The 20,774-nt window shown below is 51.9% G+C and overlaps 12 protein-coding genes across 12 annotated transcripts; 7 read left to right on the top strand and 5 right to left on the bottom strand.

The window, feature by feature from the left end:
* Window positions 1-702: 702 nt before the first annotated feature.
* On the top strand, window positions 703-2,257 carry CC1G_03752 (hypothetical protein; the record flags this gene model as incomplete). Its single annotated transcript, XM_001828906.2, has 4 exons — window positions 703-824; window positions 922-1,047; window positions 1,132-1,216; window positions 1,307-2,257. The coding sequence occupies 4 exons, from the start codon at window positions 703-705 to the stop codon at window positions 2,255-2,257; spliced, it is 1,284 nt and encodes a 427-aa protein (XP_001828958.2).
* Window positions 2,258-2,841: 584 nt separating this feature from the next.
* On the bottom strand, window positions 2,842-3,060 carry CC1G_03751 (hypothetical protein; the record flags this gene model as incomplete). The annotated part of the gene is made up of 1 exon (XM_001828905.2): window positions 2,842-3,060. The coding sequence occupies one exon, from the start codon at window positions 3,058-3,060 to the stop codon at window positions 2,842-2,844; it is 219 nt and encodes a 72-aa protein (XP_001828957.2).
* A 635-nt stretch (window positions 3,061-3,695) lies between these two features.
* On the bottom strand, window positions 3,696-4,663 carry CC1G_03750 (wos2). Its single transcript, XM_001828904.2, has 5 exons — window positions 4,571-4,663; window positions 4,409-4,509; window positions 4,297-4,357; window positions 3,993-4,241; window positions 3,696-3,930 (listed from the first exon to the last, which is right to left on the bottom strand). The coding sequence occupies exons 1-5, from the start codon at window positions 4,628-4,630 to the stop codon at window positions 3,775-3,777; spliced, it is 627 nt and encodes a 208-aa protein (XP_001828956.1). The 5' UTR covers window positions 4,631-4,663; the 3' UTR covers window positions 3,696-3,774.
* Window positions 4,664-5,152: 489 nt separating this feature from the next.
* CC1G_03749 (hypothetical protein) lies at window positions 5,153-5,632 on the top strand (the record flags this gene model as incomplete). Its single annotated transcript, XM_001828903.2, has 1 exon — window positions 5,153-5,632. The coding sequence occupies one exon, from the start codon at window positions 5,153-5,155 to the stop codon at window positions 5,630-5,632; it is 480 nt and encodes a 159-aa protein (XP_001828955.2).
* Window positions 5,633-5,887: 255 nt separating this feature from the next.
* CC1G_03748 (Trp-Asp repeats containing protein) lies at window positions 5,888-8,422 on the top strand (the record flags this gene model as incomplete). Its single annotated transcript, XM_001828902.2, has 8 exons — window positions 5,888-6,074; window positions 6,146-6,708; window positions 6,759-6,882; window positions 6,937-7,041; window positions 7,101-7,144; window positions 7,208-7,946; window positions 7,999-8,225; window positions 8,285-8,422. 8 exons carry the CDS (start codon window positions 5,888-5,890, stop codon window positions 8,420-8,422), a joined length of 2,127 nt encoding a protein of 708 aa, XP_001828954.2.
* A 279-nt stretch (window positions 8,423-8,701) lies between these two features.
* On the bottom strand, window positions 8,702-11,421 carry CC1G_03747 (hypothetical protein; the record flags this gene model as incomplete). The annotated part of the gene is made up of 5 exons (XM_001828901.1): window positions 8,702-10,027; window positions 10,079-10,982; window positions 11,040-11,046; window positions 11,102-11,222; window positions 11,275-11,421. The coding sequence occupies 5 exons, from the start codon at window positions 11,419-11,421 to the stop codon at window positions 8,702-8,704; spliced, it is 2,505 nt and encodes an 834-aa protein (XP_001828953.1).
* A 114-nt stretch (window positions 11,422-11,535) lies between these two features.
* On the top strand, window positions 11,536-12,434 carry CC1G_03746 (transporter particle subunit trs31; the record flags this gene model as incomplete). The annotated part of the gene is made up of 4 exons (XM_001828900.2): window positions 11,536-11,834; window positions 11,889-12,085; window positions 12,144-12,268; window positions 12,324-12,434. 4 exons carry the CDS (start codon window positions 11,536-11,538, stop codon window positions 12,432-12,434), a joined length of 732 nt encoding a protein of 243 aa, XP_001828952.2.
* Window positions 12,435-12,879: 445 nt separating this feature from the next.
* On the top strand, window positions 12,880-13,695 carry CC1G_03745 (dihydroorotate oxidase; the record flags this gene model as incomplete). Its single annotated transcript, XM_001828899.1, has 1 exon — window positions 12,880-13,695. One exon carries the CDS (start codon window positions 12,880-12,882, stop codon window positions 13,693-13,695), a length of 816 nt encoding a protein of 271 aa, XP_001828951.1.
* A 350-nt stretch (window positions 13,696-14,045) lies between these two features.
* CC1G_03744 (specific transcriptional repressor) lies at window positions 14,046-15,316 on the bottom strand (the record flags this gene model as incomplete). The annotated part of the gene is made up of 2 exons (XM_001828898.2): window positions 14,046-14,450; window positions 14,507-15,316. The coding sequence occupies 2 exons, from the start codon at window positions 15,314-15,316 to the stop codon at window positions 14,046-14,048; spliced, it is 1,215 nt and encodes a 404-aa protein (XP_001828950.2).
* Window positions 15,317-16,531: 1,215 nt separating this feature from the next.
* Window positions 16,532-17,593, top strand: CC1G_03743 (hypothetical protein; the record flags this gene model as incomplete). The annotated part of the gene is made up of 2 exons (XM_001828897.1): window positions 16,532-16,716; window positions 16,777-17,593. 2 exons carry the CDS (start codon window positions 16,532-16,534, stop codon window positions 17,591-17,593), a joined length of 1,002 nt encoding a protein of 333 aa, XP_001828949.1.
* Window positions 17,594-17,659: 66 nt separating this feature from the next.
* CC1G_03742 (hypothetical protein) lies at window positions 17,660-19,115 on the bottom strand (the record flags this gene model as incomplete). The annotated part of the gene is made up of 4 exons (XM_001828896.1): window positions 17,660-18,640; window positions 18,692-18,791; window positions 18,855-18,910; window positions 18,960-19,115. The coding sequence occupies 4 exons, from the start codon at window positions 19,113-19,115 to the stop codon at window positions 17,660-17,662; spliced, it is 1,293 nt and encodes a 430-aa protein (XP_001828948.1).
* A 258-nt stretch (window positions 19,116-19,373) lies between these two features.
* Window positions 19,374-20,721, top strand: CC1G_03741 (hypothetical protein; the record flags this gene model as incomplete). The annotated part of the gene is made up of 2 exons (XM_001828895.1): window positions 19,374-19,427; window positions 19,483-20,721. 2 exons carry the CDS (start codon window positions 19,374-19,376, stop codon window positions 20,719-20,721), a joined length of 1,293 nt encoding a protein of 430 aa, XP_001828947.1.
* Between the last annotated feature and the right edge of the window lie 53 nt (window positions 20,722-20,774).

Below are 20,774 nucleotides of genomic sequence, written 5' to 3'. Positions count from 1 at the left end.
CAATACGATTGTCATCGATACACTCGTTTACGTCAATAACGCTACTCGTTGGTAGGGGGTCCATTTGATACCACGTTCTGCATCTCGGTTGGATGCTGGATTGCTGCTCCAAATCAATGACCGCGCTCAGTCGAATGGCAGGTTGATGATCTCTCCTCTCCTCGACCTCCAGAGACTTCGTTTCCTGGCATTTACGATGATTTGGGCTATGCAGTTGTGTGACAGTTCTTTTTCCGGAAACCATCGTCACGTTGCGAGCCAATTCCCGCCAACCCCGGCCGTGCCCTTGACAGACCGCTTTTATTGATCATGCCACCCCTTGGCTAAATCGGCAACCGGCACACAATACAAACAATCGCGCACTGTATCGTTCCTCCACGCCAGCGCGTACAAACCTGATTGTCACCACCCATTATTGATGGGGTGGCACTGTTCTGTCGATGGCCTCAAATGGGGCATATGTATATAAAGCCTCATGCATTGAGAACCGATCCATCCCCACCCCTTCGGCTTTCTTTCCACTCTTTTCCCTTTTCATCCTCTTCACTTTCTTTCCCTTCAAACGATCAGCGATCGTTATCTTTCATTACTTTCTGCACACCAACTACAACACCACTTCGACTCTCCCCAAATAAAGTCGCTCGTGTTCTTCCTTCAAACCCTTCTCCGAAACAATTTCCTGGTTGAAAACAGACAGCGAAAATGCGTGCCTTCATTCTCCTTGCGACCGCTGGAGCCGTGCTCGGACTTCCCAATTCTTCGATATACCGACGACAACAAGGTGGCTTCCAGCTAAAGAACGGCCAGGATGCCATTGAGCTCAAGTGAGTCTTCCGGAGGCAGATCCGCTTTTACGTCGGCAGTATTTTCTCCGGGTATGCGCGCTGACGGTGGAGTCTCAACCCATTCTTCTTCCCATAGCAACCGATTCTCCTCCTTGAACGCCGACTCACCTTGTAATAACGGAGAGAATGCATGTGTCAACAACGGTTTCGCTCAATGCGTCGGTGGGAGATTCGTTATTCAGCCATGTGCTCCTGGAACAATGTGAGTGAAAACTGTGTAACGGCCCAGAACAAACGACCATTCTTCGGAGGACTGACCACACCCTTTGTCTGAATCTGTACTTAGTTGTGCGGCTTTGCCTCTCGTAAATGCACCTGGAACGAGCATCACCTGCACCACAGCAGCTGATCGTGACGCCCGGATTGCAGCGGTACGTAACACCCCCTATCGAAACCTTTAACCTTGGGCGCGACGCGCTGAAACTAATTAATGATTTCGTATCATTCCCGATCAATGATAGACTGGTGCAACTGGCGGTAATAACGGAAACACAGGGGGGGAAGCAGGAAATGGCGGCAACAACGGTGCTGACGGAGGCAACGGGAATGGCCAACCCAATAATGGTGGAGGTAACGGTGGTGGCAATAACAATGGCGGAGGCAACAACCAACCACCAGCGGTAGGGAACTTTCCTCTTTTGTATTGCGATCGACGACAACTGACGATCGGACGACGGTGTAGGGTGGAAACAACAACAATGGCAACCCCCAAACATCGACAAGTACGTGTCTGGCATTTGTTGGTGGCGAAAAAAGACCATGGCGCTAACCGTTCACTGCTAGCTTTGGACCCTGCTGTAATTGCTCGCTTCGATGACGATGGCCAAGCTGAAGCTTCCGCGGGCCAGGTGGCCTCCCTGACCTCCACGAACAACTTCATCAACTTCTGCTTGACCGTCCCCCTCCCACTGACGAACGGCGCCCAAGTTGAGGGTGGTTCATGTAACCCGGCGCCTATGGGTGTGATCGCCGCCAAGTCCAGGATGCCCACTTCCAAGTTCATCTTCCCTCCCAATGGTGGAACCGTTGCTGCTGGTACCCCATTCCGAATTGAAATGGCGATCCAAAACCTCGAGACAGGGAACTTTGTTAACCCCAATGTTAACTACTTCTCTGCTCCTCAGCAAATCAACGGACAGGGTATCATCCGTGGCCATTCTCATGTCGTCATCCAGAAGCTCGAATCTCTGGGACAGACCACTCCTCTTGACCCTACTCGATTTGATTTCTTCAAGGGCATGAACGCCGCTGCCAATAACGGGGTCCTGACTGCTGACGTTCCCGCTCCTGGATTGCCTGCTGGTTTCTACAGGCTCTCTTCCATCAACACTGCTGCCAACCACCAGCCTGTGCTCGTCGCTGTTGCACAACACGGTACGTCTCATACACAAGTTAGAATTGAATGGTACTGATGTGGGCTTTCTCCATGTACAGGAGCTTTGGATGACACTGTCTATTTCACTGTCGAGTAAAGGACTTGAAGGGGTGACAGGACATTGACTGTCTTGTCACTGTTGTGCAGGATTGTAATTTATACCCCCATTGTATCCATTACTGTAGCTTTACAATCACACTCATTTTGCATATGGACGGTATTTCTCTCGGAATCTAGCTGAAACCTCGTGCGATAGAGCTATGCTCGTTGGTCAATAGCACATAGATCAAACCACGGAAAATACAATAGTGATACCGTTTCGCAAAATCAGGTTTCGGAAAACTACAGGTGAACTTCGATATACTCGGTAGATGCTTGCAAGTTGCCGTACAGCCTGGTGGAACAGGCGAATCGGTCTCTGCCCCCTAAGGCACGACTTCCACTCCGTATAGCTGAACGGTTTCCCTCGTTTCGAGCTGTTCCCTTTATCGACGAAGCCTTCCTTGATTTCTTCCAACCGGCTAACATACCATGCCTCACGACGATTACACCAACGTCCATAATTCTCTCCACACTCGTCCTTTTCCCAGTAACGGACCAATGGCCACCAAGACCTTATAGCTAATCGGCCATGCTCTGTCGATCGTCAATGTCGCCATTCACAAGGAACTTGCAATGCAACTTACCGTCGGTGCATTCGTACGCTCCGCATATCAAGTCCAGTTCCACTAGAGTCAATCCATCCTCGACATACTCGCTGTCCTCAGCGTTGCCGTCACCCAGTTTAGCGGTGAGGTATCTTCCGGTCAATTTTGGTAGTTCGAATGCGGTACCCAACATCGTGGATAGCGCTAGGCGCCATACGATCCCACCACGGCGTATAGCTGCCTGCATATGCGGTTGTGCAAGTAGCAATGTCCTTGCCTCGACGTAGTCATCACATAATCCTCTTTGGTGAAGACGTGGCCAAGGCTCCGAACTGGTAACCGATAGCCTCTATAGATGCCTGGGCTCCGGGAAGGGTTGGAAGAGATGGACTCCTTTGGGAAGAAGAGGCGATACATGATCCCGTTTTGCGAGAGGAACTGCACGATCTCTTCCTCGATCCAGGTTTCCGGGAGGCGACAAATCATCAATGCGACAGCTGGGTTGCAGATGACCAGCTTGGTCTTGGTCACTGGTCAGGGAAGAGTCACTGAACGCATTTACAATGCGCGTCGCAACTCGCGCGTTCCCCGAATAAAACTTTGTACACTGTGACGGTAAAACGGGGCATCTCGAAAGTAACCGCGGAGAAGTTGCTCAATGCCCGAGGCCACGATGTTACCCTGGCCTCTCAGTTGACTTGTGCACAGGTGGTAGCTTTCTTACAATCTAGTCGAGGTCACCGCAGTTGAATGTTGCAATTACCAGCTGCTCAGTGCTTCCGACGGCATGCGCCCTCTTTATGTGGAGTGACCCGTAAAGTACTTCTGTTCCAGCGTTACGAACAGCATTTGTTCATTCGTCAATGTAGCCACACAATTCGTACTCAATTTTGCATCTGGATGGTGTCTACTTTGCGGGCTCGGCGTCCTCGAGAGGTGGTGGGCCGTCGTCATCCGAGTCGCTATCGTCACCGCTTGGCATAGAAGGGCCTGAATCCCCTCCAAGATTTCCGAGAGAGCTGGGGTCGAAGCCACCTGCACCCCCACCCATCTGGGCCATCATCTAAGAAAAGCAGTTAGCATAGAATTCGGAAGAAGTTAATTAGCAGCTGCAAGTATACTTACCTTGCTGAAGTCCATTCCGCCTGGACCTCCCATACCTCCCATACCTCCCATGCCAAAGTCATCTCCCATATCATCAAGATCGGGTGCACCGCCGTCTTGTTCGTCCTCATCCACCCACTTGTCGAAATCGGTTTTGATGAAAGCGTTGCGGACCTTTTCCTTGGTGAGACGGGGCCAGTATTCCTCCTTGAGCTCCTTCTTGCGAATCACTGCAACGAGGGATCGCGTTGTGAGGTTGTTCTTGGATGCCTAATTCGTCTTCCGTCAGAAGTTTGCCTTTACTTACTGCAAGAGTGGATCATACCTCGGGATCTACCTCCTCGAAGAGATCAATGTCGAAGCCGTACTCCTTGTCGGCTGTGGGGCTGGATTGCAGTTAAGCACGAGGTCCCATGTGTTTGCAACAAAGCACGTACGTTCCGGCTTTGGCCTTGAAATGGATCGAGTTGGCAGTGAGCTTGTACTCGAGGGTAGAGGGGTCGATGTTTGGGAGGTTGACGGTAAGGTAGATGATGTTCTGGCAGAAAAGAACGCGTCAAGGAGCGCGACATCAGATAAGAGATAATGATGAAACATACCTTTGCTGCATCAGAGGTTGAGCTGCGCTGAGCCCACAGGACTTCTGGGTGTTGGACCATTGTTGTAGATGAAGATTGAGAGAGAGAAGAAGCGTATTTATTGGGTGGTGGACAGGTTGTAGAAGACTCTAGAAGGCAAAGTCTTTGATCTGATCACTCTTGCTTTCGTCAGCAGCCTCGCATCACACTCTGCTTCACTTGCAATTGTCTCCACACGACGATGTGGTATGTTTCTATCTTCTCTTTCATTACTCCCCTGCTCACTCTCTCTAGGTGTACAAGATGGTTTCTACCCCTATTGTTGCTGCCAATACCAACAGCGCCCCCATTCTTCCTCCTCCTCTTTCTCTTTTCATTGACCCTCCACGCTAAGCCATGGTAAGCAACCGTCATTCTCCTTAGATTAACGAAAGACTCACTCAGCCGGATAGCTTTTACTGCATAGTCTTATTGACCACATTATTTGTCTCATCGTGCTACTGGCAGCCGTTTCCCCTCGACACGCCCCTCTCAGTTCCATGGGCCGACAACATCACCACATTTGCTGAAGCCTTGTCTTCAAGTCTTTCCCCAAACTACACCATGCCATTGCCCACTATGATACGCCCTGTCGATCGGTGCTGGTGTGACCTCACATCTGGAGGCTTCTTCCAACCCTTCAACGTCTCCAACTGGGAACATCAGAGCGTCACTAGACTCAAGAACGAACTGGAACGCGCACAGGCAGAGGTCCTCGCATCCACGAACACTTCCGACGCAAGTACGCCGATGTTCATGCCAGCCCAGAACGACCGTCAATGCTGCGTCCAGGGCTCATCCCCCCTTGCACAGTGGATACGTCGTCTCAAGATGCCTTCGTTCAAGGAGATTTGGTCTCGCCATCAGGCAAAGGGTGACGCCAATAGCGATCCACAGCCTGAACCTGAACCGCCTGCCCCGCAGCCACAGCATAAACTGATAGGGTCATCCCTGTCCTTCCTACAACGAGACTTTGACTTGCGACCGTATGGCTTGGATCTCATCATTGATTTTAGCTGGTCATCCGAGCGACAGCCCTCCTAGACACGCTCGAGATATCTAATGCATGTATAAACACTAATTCGAAATATACTTTTTTTCTGGATGATGTCAATAGAAACCCAACGTCAGGAACTCCGACGTGAGAATTTGAACCGCGTTTGAGCGAGCCGGGATCCCGACCGTTGGCCTGTCTGGCACTTTACACCAAACCGTTCTTCATCGGAAAATTGGCAAGTTCTTCTCCAATTGTCGTCGTCGTCGTCGACGTCGCCAAAGCAGTCACCTTGGCCCAACCCCATGGCCTCTGATTCTCGCTCTCGTTCTTCCAAGGATGGTCGTCGCTCCAACCCACCTTCCTCCCAAGACCAGTCCTCAGTTTCAGAAACCGGTACAGGCCCTAGCAAACTAGAACTCGTCCAGAAGGCATTCATGGCGCCCTTTACAAGCCACAAGAAATCAGAGTCAACCAGGATACTGTCTGACTGTGCTTACCTCTTTGTTTCTCTCCCTATGAAGCCCCACGCTGACGTTCTCCAACAATGCCTTCAACAGTAGCCCCCGTAATCATGACTCCGCGTATGATCAACAACGCAGCAACCGTGTCCTCACGTCCGCGCTCAGCACTCGTCCAAACACGAATGTCCAGCTCAAAATTGGACTTTGCGACTTTGGGCCGTGCCCCGTTACGCCTCGGCTTGGGTTCGCGCCGTATCACGTCGGGAGACTTGCAAATTCTCGAGGCGACGGAAGAGTTGTTGAAAGTTGAAGTTCCGGAACCTGAAGGGGTCGCATCCGATGTCAGCTTGTTACGTGGCTTCAAGGCCACCATCCCCACCGCCGACCAAGGTCGCATCCGAAGGCGTCAGATGCGGAATGTCGAGACACCCCGGTTGGGTTTGAAGAAGTTGGGCATGAGTGCGAGGGGTCTCTTGACCGAGGAGGAGGATAATCACGACGGTCAAAGTGTTGGGAGCGAAGAGGATATGGTCGTCATCTCACATCAGAAAAAGAAGAGGGGAAGAGAAAGTTTAAGCGCACAAAAACGACTGGGCAAGGAAGAGCTGACACGCCAGATTTCAGAAATAATGCGGGACAAAGAGAATGTTCATGTTAAAAGAGTATGTGTCTCTACAGGAAAGTAGTCGCATCGTCGCTAACGTGCTGCCAGAGCCTCCTCAATGGTGAAATCGCAGAGATCACCAACAAAATTCGCGCTTTGGATGAAGTTCGGACAAAGTTGGAGCAGGATCTTCTGAAGCTGCAAGAGGACGAGCTCGAGCTTGACGACGAACGTGAGGAACCCCGTATCCATCACCTTCAACCCGACCTTCTAACAGCTTTCATAGTCGAAGGTGTCAAAGAGCGGATTCGTTTCGAGGAGCAGACGGGTCACCTTCAGCCGCAAGTCGACAAGTCCCTCCATCTTCCTGCAAGTTCCAGGAGGCGGAAAGGTCTGTCTCTGATCATATATTTGAACATTCCGTCAGGTTGTTGAAAGATGGTGATCTAGGACCTGCCTTCCTTCCTTCTGAACACGACGAACTACCTCCTGGCGTTGCGTTTATGGCAAGTCGCTCACCTCCTATCATCGCATCCAAAATTCTAAACATGGTTTAGACCCTGGATAGCCATACGACACCACTCTCCGCGCTCGACTTTTCAGAGCCTTACGGCATCCTCGTTAGCGCCTCCGAGGAAGACGCCCAACCCCGAGTTTGGGACTTGTTGACAGGTTCAGAGATCGGCAGGCTGCGCGGACATGTCGGCGCAGTCAAGTGCCTCCAGGTTGAGGACCACGTCTGCCTGACTGGTGGGGAGGATGGCAATATCCGTTTGTGGGATCTGAGAAGAGTCGATGAAGATGAAGGTTGGGGTGTTGGCGAACCGGATCGTCTGCCTGATGTTGTCGAGGAAGATGAAAGTGGTGCAGCGGAAAGTTCAGAAGGTGAACATCCTCCCAGGAGCCGGGAGAACAGCACGACTTCCAAGGAAGGTGCCTGTGTCCGAGTGCTGGAGGGTCATTCACGCGGAGTCACTGCACTGTACTTTGAAGACGAGTGTCTCGTCACCGGTGCTTCAGACAAGACCCTTCGACAATGGGATTTGACTACTGGACAGTGTGTCATGACCATGGACATCCTTTGGGCCATTTCGCATCCACAAGGCTCGGTTGGCGCATCGTCAAGTTCTATCTACTCAGATCCATTCAGTCTGACCAGCTCTTTTAACCTCGGAAACCCTGCCCCCTCGTCAGAGGCATGGGACTTTAATAATCACGACTTTGTTGGAGGGGTTCAGTTCTGGGGATACGGTCTTGTTAGCGGAAGTGGGGATGGTGCTGTACGGATGTGGGACAGTGAGTCGCCCTGTGCACCTTACATTTGTTTCGTACTAACCTACATCTTCAGTGCGTACTGGTCAAGCGCACCGCACGTTGCTTGGCCACACTGGACCAATAACCTGTCTCCAGTTCGATGAGCTGCATATTGCTACTGGAAGTCTCGACAAATCGCTCCGTATATGGGATCTTCGTACCGGCGGAATCCTCGAGACCCTCCACTTTGACCACCCGGTGACTAGCCTACAGTTCGACTCTAGGAAGATCGTTGCTGCTGCTGGTGACAATGGTGTCAGGGTGAGCGTCCCGCTTCTTTCTTCCTCGTCGGTACCGCCATCTCATACTTGCTATCTTAGATATACAACCGCACGTCAGGTCAACAATCTACGCTGTTGACAAATGGACATACAAAGCCGGTAGAAACACTGAGATATATGGATCGGTATCTGGCGACAGGAGGTCGAGATGCCACAGTTAAGATATGGTCGTTATAATAATTCACTCTTGTTTAACGTTTTATTATCGCGCTCGACGCTTTTCTGCCTTTGCCTGCCTACCTATCCATCCATCCACACGTAGCTAATAGAGGGACATTTTTATTCATTCCGTCGTACTGTCAGTCAAGGTTTCGTCTCGTTGCGTTCTCAAAGTTAGTAAATCAAAGGAGAGACAGTGAATGAGTCCCGAGATAAATCGTATTGTCCGTCGATATCATGTTAATACATCATAGAAGTCCAAGGTTAGTAGCACATACTCGAAATGAATAATTTTAACTAGGTCAGACCCAACACCACCGTTGCGCGCAAACTCTTCAAGCGCCCACGAATAATTGGTTCTGAACTGCCCTCCGGTCGAATCTCCATGTACTCCTCCGTCCTCAACGAACTGGTCTTCCAGCCCCAGCTCTGGCCGACGGAAAACACATCTGGTGAGCTGGTAAATTTCATTTGGGAGGATCCAGTTGCATTGGCGCATGTAATGCTGAAGTAGGCTGAAATCAAGGGTCGAGGGTCTCGGTATGGCTGGATGGGGGCAATCCCATTCGAGGTATATGGGAGGGTGACGGAGGACTGCGTGCCAAAGCCGTTGGAGTTATTGTTTGGGGTTGAAGAGAGGGATGAGGAGGATGCAGGGGAGATAGACGAAGATGGTAGAGTTTGCGAGCGGGCGCGTTCGAGGACGTTGAGGCTGCGCGAGGAGTGGAGGGTCGGAGAAGAAGGGCCAGCGACCATCCGACTCAGGAATGGGGACATCGATGATTCTCTGGGTGATACCGGACGGTGAGAAATTGTCGCAAAACGCTCACTCGTCGTGCCCGAGTCTTCGTCAGACACTGATCTGGACAAATCCGGACTGGGCGCGCTGATGGAAGGGATGGGCTCGATAGAAGACTGGCGTTGAAGGTAGATGCCAAGTTGGATTTGACCCTTCTTCTTGACGAGTTGGATGTAGATATTGAACAGACTGCCAGCATGCCAGATTGTATGCGAGTGCAGCCTTGATTTTTCCTTTAGTGTGTCGATGTCCCAGAACTCGACTCCAAACCGCGTTGGGGGGAATGACGTCCAGCGACGCGTACTAGCTGAGTCTGCTGCAACACATTCTTCGAGCGTGTATCGTTCTGCTTTAAGTCCGAACACGCTCTCTTCCGAAGAAGGTATTCTGGGAGTTGAGGCCTCAACGGGAACCTTATGGGTCGACCCTCTGCTGACGGTTTGACGAGTGAGGTTGATCGCGGGAGGGGAAAGGAAGAGTTCCTCCATGGATACTGATTTGCCGTCGGACGGTGATTGTGCTTCTCCGCCATTGTCTCCGAGACGGGTGGATGCATCTCCAAACACTGGATAGTAGAATTGAGGAGTGCTGCTCTCGTCGTCAGTATTGTGGGCCAGGTCTTGGGTAGGGATTCCTAGACCGATCTCCTTGTCGCGCGGGGGCGGTGACGCAGGGGAGCCAGGCGAGCTAGGGGGTCGGTATGTGATTTGATGTCTAAGGAGTGACTGACTCCACATTGCGGCCTTTAGTGTAGCCTTGGACACGTATGGCTTGTTGGTTGTCGGGGAGGTATCTCGAGAGAGGGTTATGAGATCCTCGGCTGGCTATGGAAACCGTAAGCGCAACAACATCGAGACCATACGGATATAACATACCATATTGGCATAGTAGATTCCAGTTTCGAACATCGTTGTCCAATGTCGCTCTTCGTTTGGGATGATCCCGTGCTTTCTTCTAAGCTCGACGACGGAACGAGCAAAGTCATATCGTTCCCGCTCATTCTTTACAAAGAAAGTGTCCGAGGAGATCAGAGCGGACACCCATGACGCATGCAACCCCCCTCTCCGCCAGATGTAGGGCCCACCGGATGAAACTACGTCCAATACTCCTTCGGCACGGACAGGGCGTTCTTGTACCGCCGGAGAAGTCGGTCGAGATGCACTGGCCTCCTTCTCTTGTTCAAACGCGAGCATCTCGGGTGCCCAGCGGGCAATCCAGCACGAACACGCAGCCCCTATTTTATCCGAGATAGGGCCATAGTGATGAGGAGTGCCTACCGAGTCTGTCTCGCTCAGCGAAACTGCCGATGATTTAGATGTTGTGTCATACCCCGATGAATTTCCTTCCACTCTGAGTGAGGATATCTTGGCGGATAGCTCGCCAGCGTCTGGTTCTGGAGATAAGGAGTTGCCCTCGTCGTCAAGGAGCTCGGCGACCTTTTCAAGCCCAACTCCTGCCTCTGGATCCGCCCACAAGGTTTCTGCATAGTCAATTGACTTGCCAAGTGCGAAGTTGAGGTAGGTTGTGACCGTATAGGGGCCAATGGTCTTGAAGATCATGGAGAGCGCTTGCGAGGCGACGGCTGGGATAGATAGGTAGAGGGAGGTCGCGAGGAGAGACAAGAGGAACCGTGGCGTTGCAGGATGATATCCCTCAGGCACTGGCTCTGGGAGGATACCAGATATGAACGAAGTCGACAGAGGTTCAGATGTCGATGGTACCAGAGATTGGGGGAGATGGAGAGGTGGCCCGCCTCCATAAAGTCTAGACAGGCATATTCTGCTCAGACGTTCAGTCAGAGTCTTGACAATGACAGTAATTCATGTTTCGACGCACTCGAATGCTAAAGGGCAGTCGGTCAGCTCTGATGCGATTACTTGGATAGGTGAAGGGCATACCTGCCCGTGTGATGTTAGCGTCGTCGAATATGATGCTTATTTCATCTGCTCCACGACGGCGGCTTCGAACATCTTCGACAGATTCTCTGAATCCAGATGTAAAGAGAGAGCGGAAGAAGTCCTAGTTTTCTGTTGAACACCTAGTATACCATACGGTATAATGGCGAACATACCGACTGGATGAGGACAACCCGATGGAGCTGATAGACGGCATGCCATCGACCTGATACTCGAAGGGCTACATCTGGCGTCCTTCCTTGGAGAAAAGAGGAATAAAGATGAGACTGAATGTCGAAGGCATTGATTCCCTGCGATGACATTGAAGTCAGGGAAAGAGTTGGGTGCAACGGCTATGTATGTCAGTCAGGTCGCCATCAGCCCCTGTTGATGCGGCGGTCGTTTTGTCGCCGAATTGCTTGGCGGATTCTCCAATTATGGCTTACGCTCAACCTCATCCTCGACTGTCCGTTCTCTCCAATTCTTCCCTGTCTTCTGTCGAGCATCTGTCTCCTACAGCGAGTGCAACTCTTTTCTCGCTGCCAACAGTCCCTCCAACCCACTCAGCTCATTCCAGTCTCAAGCCCCCACCGAGACCGGGCCCAAGCATCTATGATAGACCCCTCAACAAGACTCGCGGTGCAGAGGTCTCCGCCTCAGCATTCGCCTTTATGTTCTCGGAGATCGTGCAGTATACTCAGAAACGGGTCAACGGGATAAATGACCTTGAACGAAGGTCTGCCAGAACAGTTTCATCTTTGGCAAACTTGTGTCCAAGCAGTTGAACCAGGCTAAACACTCTGGGATATCGAATCGGCATGCGCGTCCTCGAGCTCATGATCTGGCGCTCGGAATCCTCCTCCAAGGCACCCAAACGTGAAATCCGGCTATTACCTGTACTCATGATGATCCACTCCCAAGTCTGGAAAGCGGTTTTTGGCAAGGCTGCCGACGCAATCGAAAAGAGTGTCGAGAATGCAGACGAGTGTGCGTGAATCATCTTCTTTCAAAGGTCATACAATAAACTGACCCTTCCCCTGGACAGACATGATTATCGACAACGATCCAATTATCGAGCGACATATCTCCGTCCCTCGCGATTTGAGCCAGCTCAGCTGTTCTTCCTTCACTGCAGGCATCGTCGAGGCTGTTCTGGATGGATTAGGATTCGTAAGTTCCCCTTCTCCGCCACATGTTCTTTCATGCACTGAAAGAGTTGATACAGCCGGCCCGCGTGACAGCACATAACACCCCCAATTCACAGTTCCCGTCACGGACGACCATCCTGATCAAGCTCGAGAAGTCTGTCCTAGAACGAGAAGAACTCTTCAAATGACATCTCTTTCTTCGCGCCCTGGCATGTATGGACATTGCCAGAACGCTCTGTCGAAAGCTTCTCTAGTTGTCATCCTTATTCCTTTGTTGCAGGAGCCATCATGATTACCAACCTGTCTTATCAGTTTAACATGACAATCAGACGATAAGGACAGTTCGCTTGGGTTTGGGTTCGCTTCAATCTCTCAGCTAGAGCAACTTGCCTTCGTCAACTTGGGTATGGTCTCGATCAATACCATACAAGTCGATCCACCTCTGTTGAATTCTTCTTGTGCATGGTCATCTGATCTGGAAGATCTCCAAAGGCTGTACGGGTCGCCTTTCACTGGCGCCATCACAACTCGTACGGCGATTCGCGATGGTTTCCAGGAGCGCGAACCTGAGGTCCATACGGTGCGCTATAGTCATGTCGTTAATACACGCCTTGGATCCACCCGTGACACGCCATGCAGGTCAGATTCACCCAAGGCACAACCTCTACGATCAACTCGTATGGGTATTCTCCACACCCACTGTCCAGTTACCTCAGCTGGGTTGAGACCATATTGACTGGAACAGAGGACAACAAGCCCATCATTGTTAGCATTACTGCTCCGACGCCTGAAGAGATATTTGGGATGATTTCCTCTGTCCAGTCTCTGCGTACCCGGCTCAAGGATATCGCCCGTAAAGGGCGCCCTTCGAGAGTGGCAATAGAAATCAACACCTCGTGCCCCAACATCCCAGGCGCCTCTCCGTCGGGGTACTCGTTCCCCACCATGGCCCCCCTCATTCAGGTGTTGGCGGACGCCTTCAACCAAGACCGAACACTGACGATCGGTTTGAAGCTACCTCCATACACCTTCAAGGAACAGTATCGTCAGGTCCTCGAAGTCTTGGAGTCTTATGCAGGCGCTTCCCCGCATGGTGCTTCTCCGATATCGTTCCTGACATGCACAAACACCTTGGGAAGTTCGCTTCTATTTCCCGACCAAGCGAGCGGCGAAACTGTCGGGCCATTTGCCCTCCCAACCGCCCTAGGCGGTCTCGCAGGCGATCTTCTGCATCCACTCGCCCTGGGGAACGTTCACACGTTCTCGACATTAATCCGGGGCGGGGAGCCCCAATACCCTCGACTTTCCGGTCTCAAGATCATCGGAGTCGGAGGCGTAACCAGCAAGGCGGCAGCGAAGCGGATGCGCGATGCAGGTGCGGACGTTGTCGGCTGCGCGACGTTGTACGGGAAGGAAGGGGTGAAAGCGTTCGAAATACTGACGGTATAAAACCGGTCCCCGGATTACTGGTACATGGTAACTGCTGCTCTAGTATCGTGACAAAGGGTGGAGCCCTGAATTTGTTGTATGTATGATAAACCCTCTCCGTCTATGTTACACCTTGAATCGTTATGTCGGGGCATAGCGTAAAGTATAGTGAGAAAAAGAAGCATATGTGCGAACGATAAAAAGAACCGAAGTCACAAGTCCGCGTTGTGCAAGAAACAAACGGAGGGAAAACATAAAGGCAAAAATCAAAGGTAGCCATGGAACTTTCTGAAGTTTAAAAGAAACAAAAAGTCGGTCCAGAAGGCGCTAGGAACCGAGAGGTGCACCGAAAGCGGTTGGTGTGGTCTTGCCTATGTCGTGAACGGATATGCTGTGTTCCATTGAACCGGTTCTGACATTATACTGGCACTTGACAATGGGCTAGGAAGGACCGGAGCCGAATTAGCCTCGGGATCGCAGAGGGAGAATGGGTTGTAGAAGGACACAACAGAGCGAGGGTATGTGGAGGGATAAGAGGCGCAGTGACCCGAGCTGTGCAGTGATTCAACATGAAGATCGTTGGAGCGCATCAAGGCACAAGCTGATGCTTGGGACTGGTATAGAGAGTACGATGCCGTAGGGAAGTTTGGCGCTTCGAATACGATGTGCTCGGTCTTTGTTGACTCGGAAAGAGAGCGCCGTGAATAGTTGAGATCCAGAGGGTGCTGCGTTAGTTCAAGGGAAAGACTGGGTGCGGATGCAGAGAAATACGGCGTCTGCAAAGGTTCTGATCGTGAGCAGCGGACATACTGGAAACACGACTAGAACGTACCCGGGGGGAGGACTCGGACGAAGAGCAGCCAGAAGACCTGTCATGGTCGAAGGAAAGCGGAGGCAGGAGTGGACTGCGGAAAGGCGGTTCATCAGGATTTGACGCCGACTTGGTGGATTTCGTGACCGGCGGCATTTCCTTGATTGCATCGGAAAGTTCATCTCCCTGCTTTCCAGCCAGCAAGAGGTCTGCAAGTCTTTCACACCGGATGAGATCTTCTTCGCCGTTACGCTTGACCTTCCGTTTGATGGGCTTCTTGGTACGTTGTATAGGACAGAAGCGATAGCCAGGGTACTTCTTCTCGTGCTCGATCTTTTCTTCATCTGCTTTACGGCGCCAAACGTTCTTCTCCTCCTCTGACATCTTGTTCCAACAATGTCCAATGATGCGGCTGATGTGCCGGTGGTCGTGCTCCACGTCGCGAGTAATCTTTGCCTCTGCCCAGAAGGCCGACCTAAATATCATGAACGCGTTTCTGGGGCGGGGCACTCGCCCGGACCGAGTTTTGGGGACCGACGGTGACAAAGAGCTATTGTCGACAGCGCCGGGTGATTGGGACTTCGATGCGACGCGATCGTGGTCGGCTTTGGTGGTGGTTAGGGCGGTATTGGCGTTAGAGTACGAGGTGTTTTCAATCGTCAGCAATGGAGGAGGTGGTGGCGATAACCTGGCCTCGTAGCCGGTATAATACGGGTGGTATCTTGCATCATTGGCTGCTGGCAGTGGGGACGTCAATACCGATTGACATCGCAAAAAATAAACGGTAGACTTGCCGAAGACATTTAGCGAGAACTGGGTGTAGTGAACCATTGCGGAAGGGGGGATACGGACGAGAAAAAAGAGCCATGGCGCTTGCGAACTTTATATGAGCAATATTCATAATGACTGCCGACGTTGAAAAGGTATGTGACAAACGAAAGGGCTCGGAAGAAATTGTGATTTGGTAGTGACCCCAATTTAGCTCGCCAAGCGCCCTTTGTTTCCGTCCAATCTCAAGGAACCGATCACGAACCACCCCTAAAAGGGGCCTTTCTTCCGCGATTTCCTCTTTTGCTTCCCTCGTTGTTATCACATCTGTCACATACCAGATCCGGATGCGATCATAACCGCCGACCATCGTCATGTCATGGATGCAAGATGGTTGCTGAAAGGTCCTGCATAAATTCAGCTGCGCAGCCGCACGACCACCTATCCATGCGACCTTACCTTCACTGCTCCGCTCCGACAGTCAAAAGAACGGATCAATTTCCGTTAACCCTGATCAAAATACTTCCAAGTTGCTTCCGTGAGTCCGGCTCCTCCATTCTTGACGACTATCCTCTGTCGCTGCGCGGGGCAGGTGCTGTCTCTGATAGTCCCATTTCAAAGGCACTGTGAGTCCTATGAGTTGACAGCTGAAGGCTAACTACCGTCAAACAGTGAATGATGGGTGGTTTACTTCCGCTCGGAAACCCGGATACCCTCAGGGCCTTTATAAAGGTTGGGAATACAGGCTCTGTCGACCATAACAATGGCTTGCACTGGTCAAATAATCTTCTAGTAGTTTTCTTCGCCGCTCGCATCGTCCTCCACTGTTCGCGAGGGATTGATCTGGAGGTTTGGTCTCTCTACCTGGTGAAGGTGGGAGAGAAGATGGGACTAGAGCACTAGATGGATGTACGTGCTACTTCTGTCACCTATAACGGCAGGAATGACTATTTCTTCACAGTTTTACTAGTTCTACCGCGCATAATCTCTGGGAGAACTGAGAACCAGGCTGAAAGGAATTCAGACTCCGACGGTCTTCCGGCCCGGGCGCGTTTTTTGCTTGGCAGTGGTTTCGAGTTCGAGTCTGGCTAACGCCGTCGACGAGATACGTCCGACCCAAGCCATCTCCGCCATCTGGAACGCACTGGAGACAGCGACTGCCCCCCATTCGCACAGAGTGAGCGCTCACGTACATGAACATACTCTAGTTGTCAACTAGAACGCCGTCTCCAGGTCTAGCTCGAGTGTTCGAGAACGAGCAAGTGGATTCGCTCAGCCATGCCAGCCATTCCCAACTTGGCGTCGGGAAGCGCAAACCCTGCGACGTCGGCGTCCGCCCTCTGGGCTTACATCAAGCCCGCACTCGATCACATCGTAAAGTCGCCTTCAAATGACCCCAATGGCAAGGCTCCAGCAATCGACGTCGTTCTTTATTCGGGGATACACTCTGCTTGCTACAACTAGTATGCTCGCTTAATCCTCTCGTCTTTGCTTATCTTCTCAATTCCTATCGTTCTACACAGTTTCACTGCCCAGAGTGAGGCTGCATCTGTAGGAGCTTCTAGTCGTGGCAAAGCACCAGCAAACGGATCGGACATATATGAGAACCTGGACAGATACTTCCAGGAAGTCTGTCAGGAAATCGCCCTTGGGGTCCCCGATGACGATTCCACCCTCGTTCACTATCTCATCCCGGCGTTCAACCGGTTTAGTGCAGGCGCCCAGTCCGCGAACAGGCTGCTCAACTACATCAATCGACACTACGTGAAGAGGGCTGTAGATGAAGACCGGGGATGGCTGCGACTTAACGATGTCCTTGAATCCGTGGTCAAGAATATCACCATTGAAGATACCCGGGAAAAGATATCCACTCGATTAAAAGAAAAGAGGGCAGAAGAACTGAAGAAATGGGGTTATTCAGAGGGGGATTCAGGCGAGCGCCTCGCATACGCAGAAGCTTGCTCAGAGGCAGCCAGCGGCCCTGACCGAATCGTTCCAGTGGTGTCCCTAGCCCACCGCCGATTCAGAATCGAGGTGTTCGAACCACTCCTACTGGCTCCAAAGACAAAGGGCACCTCCAAGGCAAAACACCGAATCCCAAAAGCCGTCAGCACCGCAGCACCGTATCGTCCAAAGGGTCGATTGGCCCGAGCTGTCCAGGCAGTCATGACCGCCGATGACATTGAAGAATCGGAACGACTTCAGCTTATAACAAGACTTGGACACGCCCTTCAGACCGTTGGAGTGCGGCCAGACCATGCGCTCCGGAAACGAATAGATAAGTATATTGCTAGCCCGGAATCACGACCACAAAAAAGGAACGGGTCCGAGTCATCGTGACCTGCAGACTTATTGTATTGTAATAGTATACGAATCCTACGACGGTAGAAGCAAGGTGAACCTATCTTATGCGGCGTCTGCTTTTTTGACATTCTCGTCGACAGTATTACCCATCGTCGAAAAGTCAAAGTTCATGTCCGCCGATGGTTGCCCATTGTTGGCGAAGAACTCGGAACCCAGAGACAGGCTCAAGTTGTCAAAGTTGAACTCTTCGTTGTTTTCATTGTTTTCGGTTTCTGGATTCGCCGGAGAAGGGAAGGAACGAAGCAAAGTACCTGGAGATGGCATATCCTCTTTCGCAGATTGAGAAGCGCCAGAGTGGCCCGCAGCAGCCAAGGCCGATAGTAGAGTATTCTGAGACTCGGTCAGGAAGGCAGCTGCGTCTTGAGGCCCTTCTCCTTGGGAGAATAGGCCATCAGTGTTAGGAATAGCATCCTGAGCCGTTCCAGCGGAATCGGGCTCCTCCCCGAAGAGTTCCGTCATATCCATGTCCAAGTCCAGTTCGATGGGCTTGTCTGACGAATCCCCCAGGGTAAGATCCATTGCAGATTGAGTCGAGGCCTGCATGACCGGGGCCAAGGTAAGGTCAATGTCGGGTGGCCTTCCCCCCTGGTCTGAGCTTGTGCCCCCGAACGCTGACATGAAGTCTGGTGGAAGCTCGTTTGGCCCCAGGGGACGGGCGGATTTGGGTGCGAGGGTAACAGGGGACGCCAGTCCACTTTGGAAGATTGCATCGTCCTCATTTGCGGAGAGACGGAATGTGGCCGATGACAGATCCAGCTTGCCGGGAAGCGATGGTCTATGTAGAGACGAAATTGATATGGCGGAGGGGCGCCTTCCTGAATGACTGGACACTGGGGAACTGTTGGGTAGAGAAGGTAAAGTCGCATCTGCTTTAAGAGCCTGAGCGTCGGACGTGTCTTGCGGCGGTGGTGTTCCGGCCGCTTTGCCCTCCTCGTCCTGCTTCGCCTTGAGCGCCTTTTGTTCGTCCTCGATCCTCTTTTCTTCCTTTTTGAGGTCGCGTTGAAGTACGGCAAGTGAGCGAAGCTGGACTGCGAGTTAGAATTGCACAGAATAGACCTCCTGAGCGGGACGCACGACGTGAGCCTCCATACAGTCGCATATTTGATCGTATCGCTCGATCTCTCGTCCAAGGGCTGCGGTCACTGATTGCGGTGGTTGGACGTGCTTCACTCCGCTGTATGTACGAGGCCAGTGGTGAGTGGAAACCTTGGCGCCTTGTTCCTAGTCCTAGACGCACTGTTGGAGCGTGGTATTGTAGAATTTGAGTGCCAATCCTGCTTGCGCAGCCGCATTCTAAGTGAAGCTTGAACAACGTCCAATGTCATTACTGAGGTACACAAACCTTCAGCGCTTCCAGCAATGCATTCATTTCTGGGTCCAAGATGACTTTTGGTGCTGGAGGTGGAGGTGGGGGCATCATTATCGAGTCCTCAATCTCCTTTGCAGTCTTTTGAGGAGATGCCGAGGGTTGTTCGGCTGGGGGTTTTGGGGACGACATGGTGGTTGAAGTTCAAGCTCAAGTGACGCCGAACATCCGGATCTGGCCAAACACCCAGAATCGTCCTTGACCACCATCAACCATGCAGAATTCCCGTCCTTTCCAGGTTTATACGCTACTCTAATAGTCTTTACTTCTCGCTACAACAAATGAATGCGACAGCCCAGTATATTGCAAACCATCAACGTCATTTCGCACATTCGCTCAGATTCACCTTGAACGTCCACATCAAACCACCGATTACATTCCCCGCGACATATGGCCAGATCCGTTGGAGACGTCGATGATGGTCTTGACGCGCCGTTGTTGGTGGTGAGTGGCTACCAATCGCCTTTGTAGACAGTTGTGGCCTGAAACTGGTTGACAGCGCCGTATTCGACATATTGCCTCGATCCAAGTTCGCAACCTCACTCCATTCCCAGTCCGTGATGCCTTCACTTCCGCCCTATCGCATTCGAGCGAGTCGACCTTAACACGGTCATTCGCTGCGGACGACATGTACATGAGTACGTCTCGGAGACGCACCCGCAAGATTTCAACAAGTTCTGTTGGTTCAAAGTCCGTCATCAAATGGGATGACCCTGTCCCTGAAGACGAGGAAGCGGGACTCAGCCCAACTACAGGCACCATACGCGCAAGAAAGACATCTGGCTCAAGGGTCAGTTTCACCGCTGCGAGTGGTAGTGGAAACGCTACAATACGAGGGAATCCCCTTGCAAAGAACCCTCGTCCTCGGACAAGCTCCAAAGCCTCGTCAATTAGCGTCCGGACGCTTGCTTCTGGTCATGCAGGAAACACAGCAAGCGCCATATCTACCATATCCGCCACCTCTTCCTTCCTCTCCGACAACTCCCAGAAGGGTCTCGAGAAGGTCATCAATTCCCGACTCCTCGAGACCTGCCTGGTTATTACTGTCGTCGAGCCTCCGTCGCAAGTCCCTGATGGACCCTTAGCACCGCAATCCGCCAATCACATCCCGCCTAATTCACCTGATAACAAGGGTAAATTCCCTGCTCCCTTGAAATCCGCACCTTCCTCCAAGACCCAGTTTAGATCACATACCCCTTCATCTCGGTCTTCTTCAATACCAGGGTCGAAGCACATCCGAAGCCTAACCCTGGCAGACGCATCAGCCATCTCGGAGAGACACAAGCTGCCTCCCGATGGGAAACATACCCGACAAGCAAGTTCCGGTCATGCGAAGAACAAGGTTCCTTCTCCGCCTGCTCTGTCCAGGACAAGGTCGGAATCCGGCCATGCGCCCCTAACCCTGAAACCTTTCCCTTTAGAGCCCACCCAGTTACAGTACCTTTCGCCTATACATCGACCCTCTACCAATCCCGAGTTCAGTGTCGGCTCGCACTTCCTATCCTCCTTCTCCGAATGGACATGTCTCAATGCACAGGCACTTCGCGTGACAATCTGGGGAAAGATGCCTGTAGACATCTATGCGGATCAACAAATTACACCTGGTCCCCCACCATATCCAAACGAGAGGGGATTTATGTGGAAAGTCCTAGACGAGTGGGATGTTCACTTGGGTGAATTGATTCCCGTTCCAGTGGAGGTGAGCAAGAATGCAGCCCTGTTTGTCGCCGCTTTCTGACGGGGAAACAGGCGAAAGACCACGCAGAGTTTCCTTCCAACACCCTGCTGCTC

The sequence above is a fragment of the Coprinopsis cinerea genome, assembly GCF_000182895.1.
Source record: "Coprinopsis cinerea okayama7#130 chromosome 1 map unlocalized cont3.1, whole genome shotgun sequence".
Lineage (NCBI taxonomy): Eukaryota > Fungi > Basidiomycota > Agaricomycetes > Agaricales > Psathyrellaceae > Coprinopsis > Coprinopsis cinerea.
Note: the sequence above shows the minus strand (reverse complement) of the source record. Positions and strands in the feature narration are given on the sequence as shown.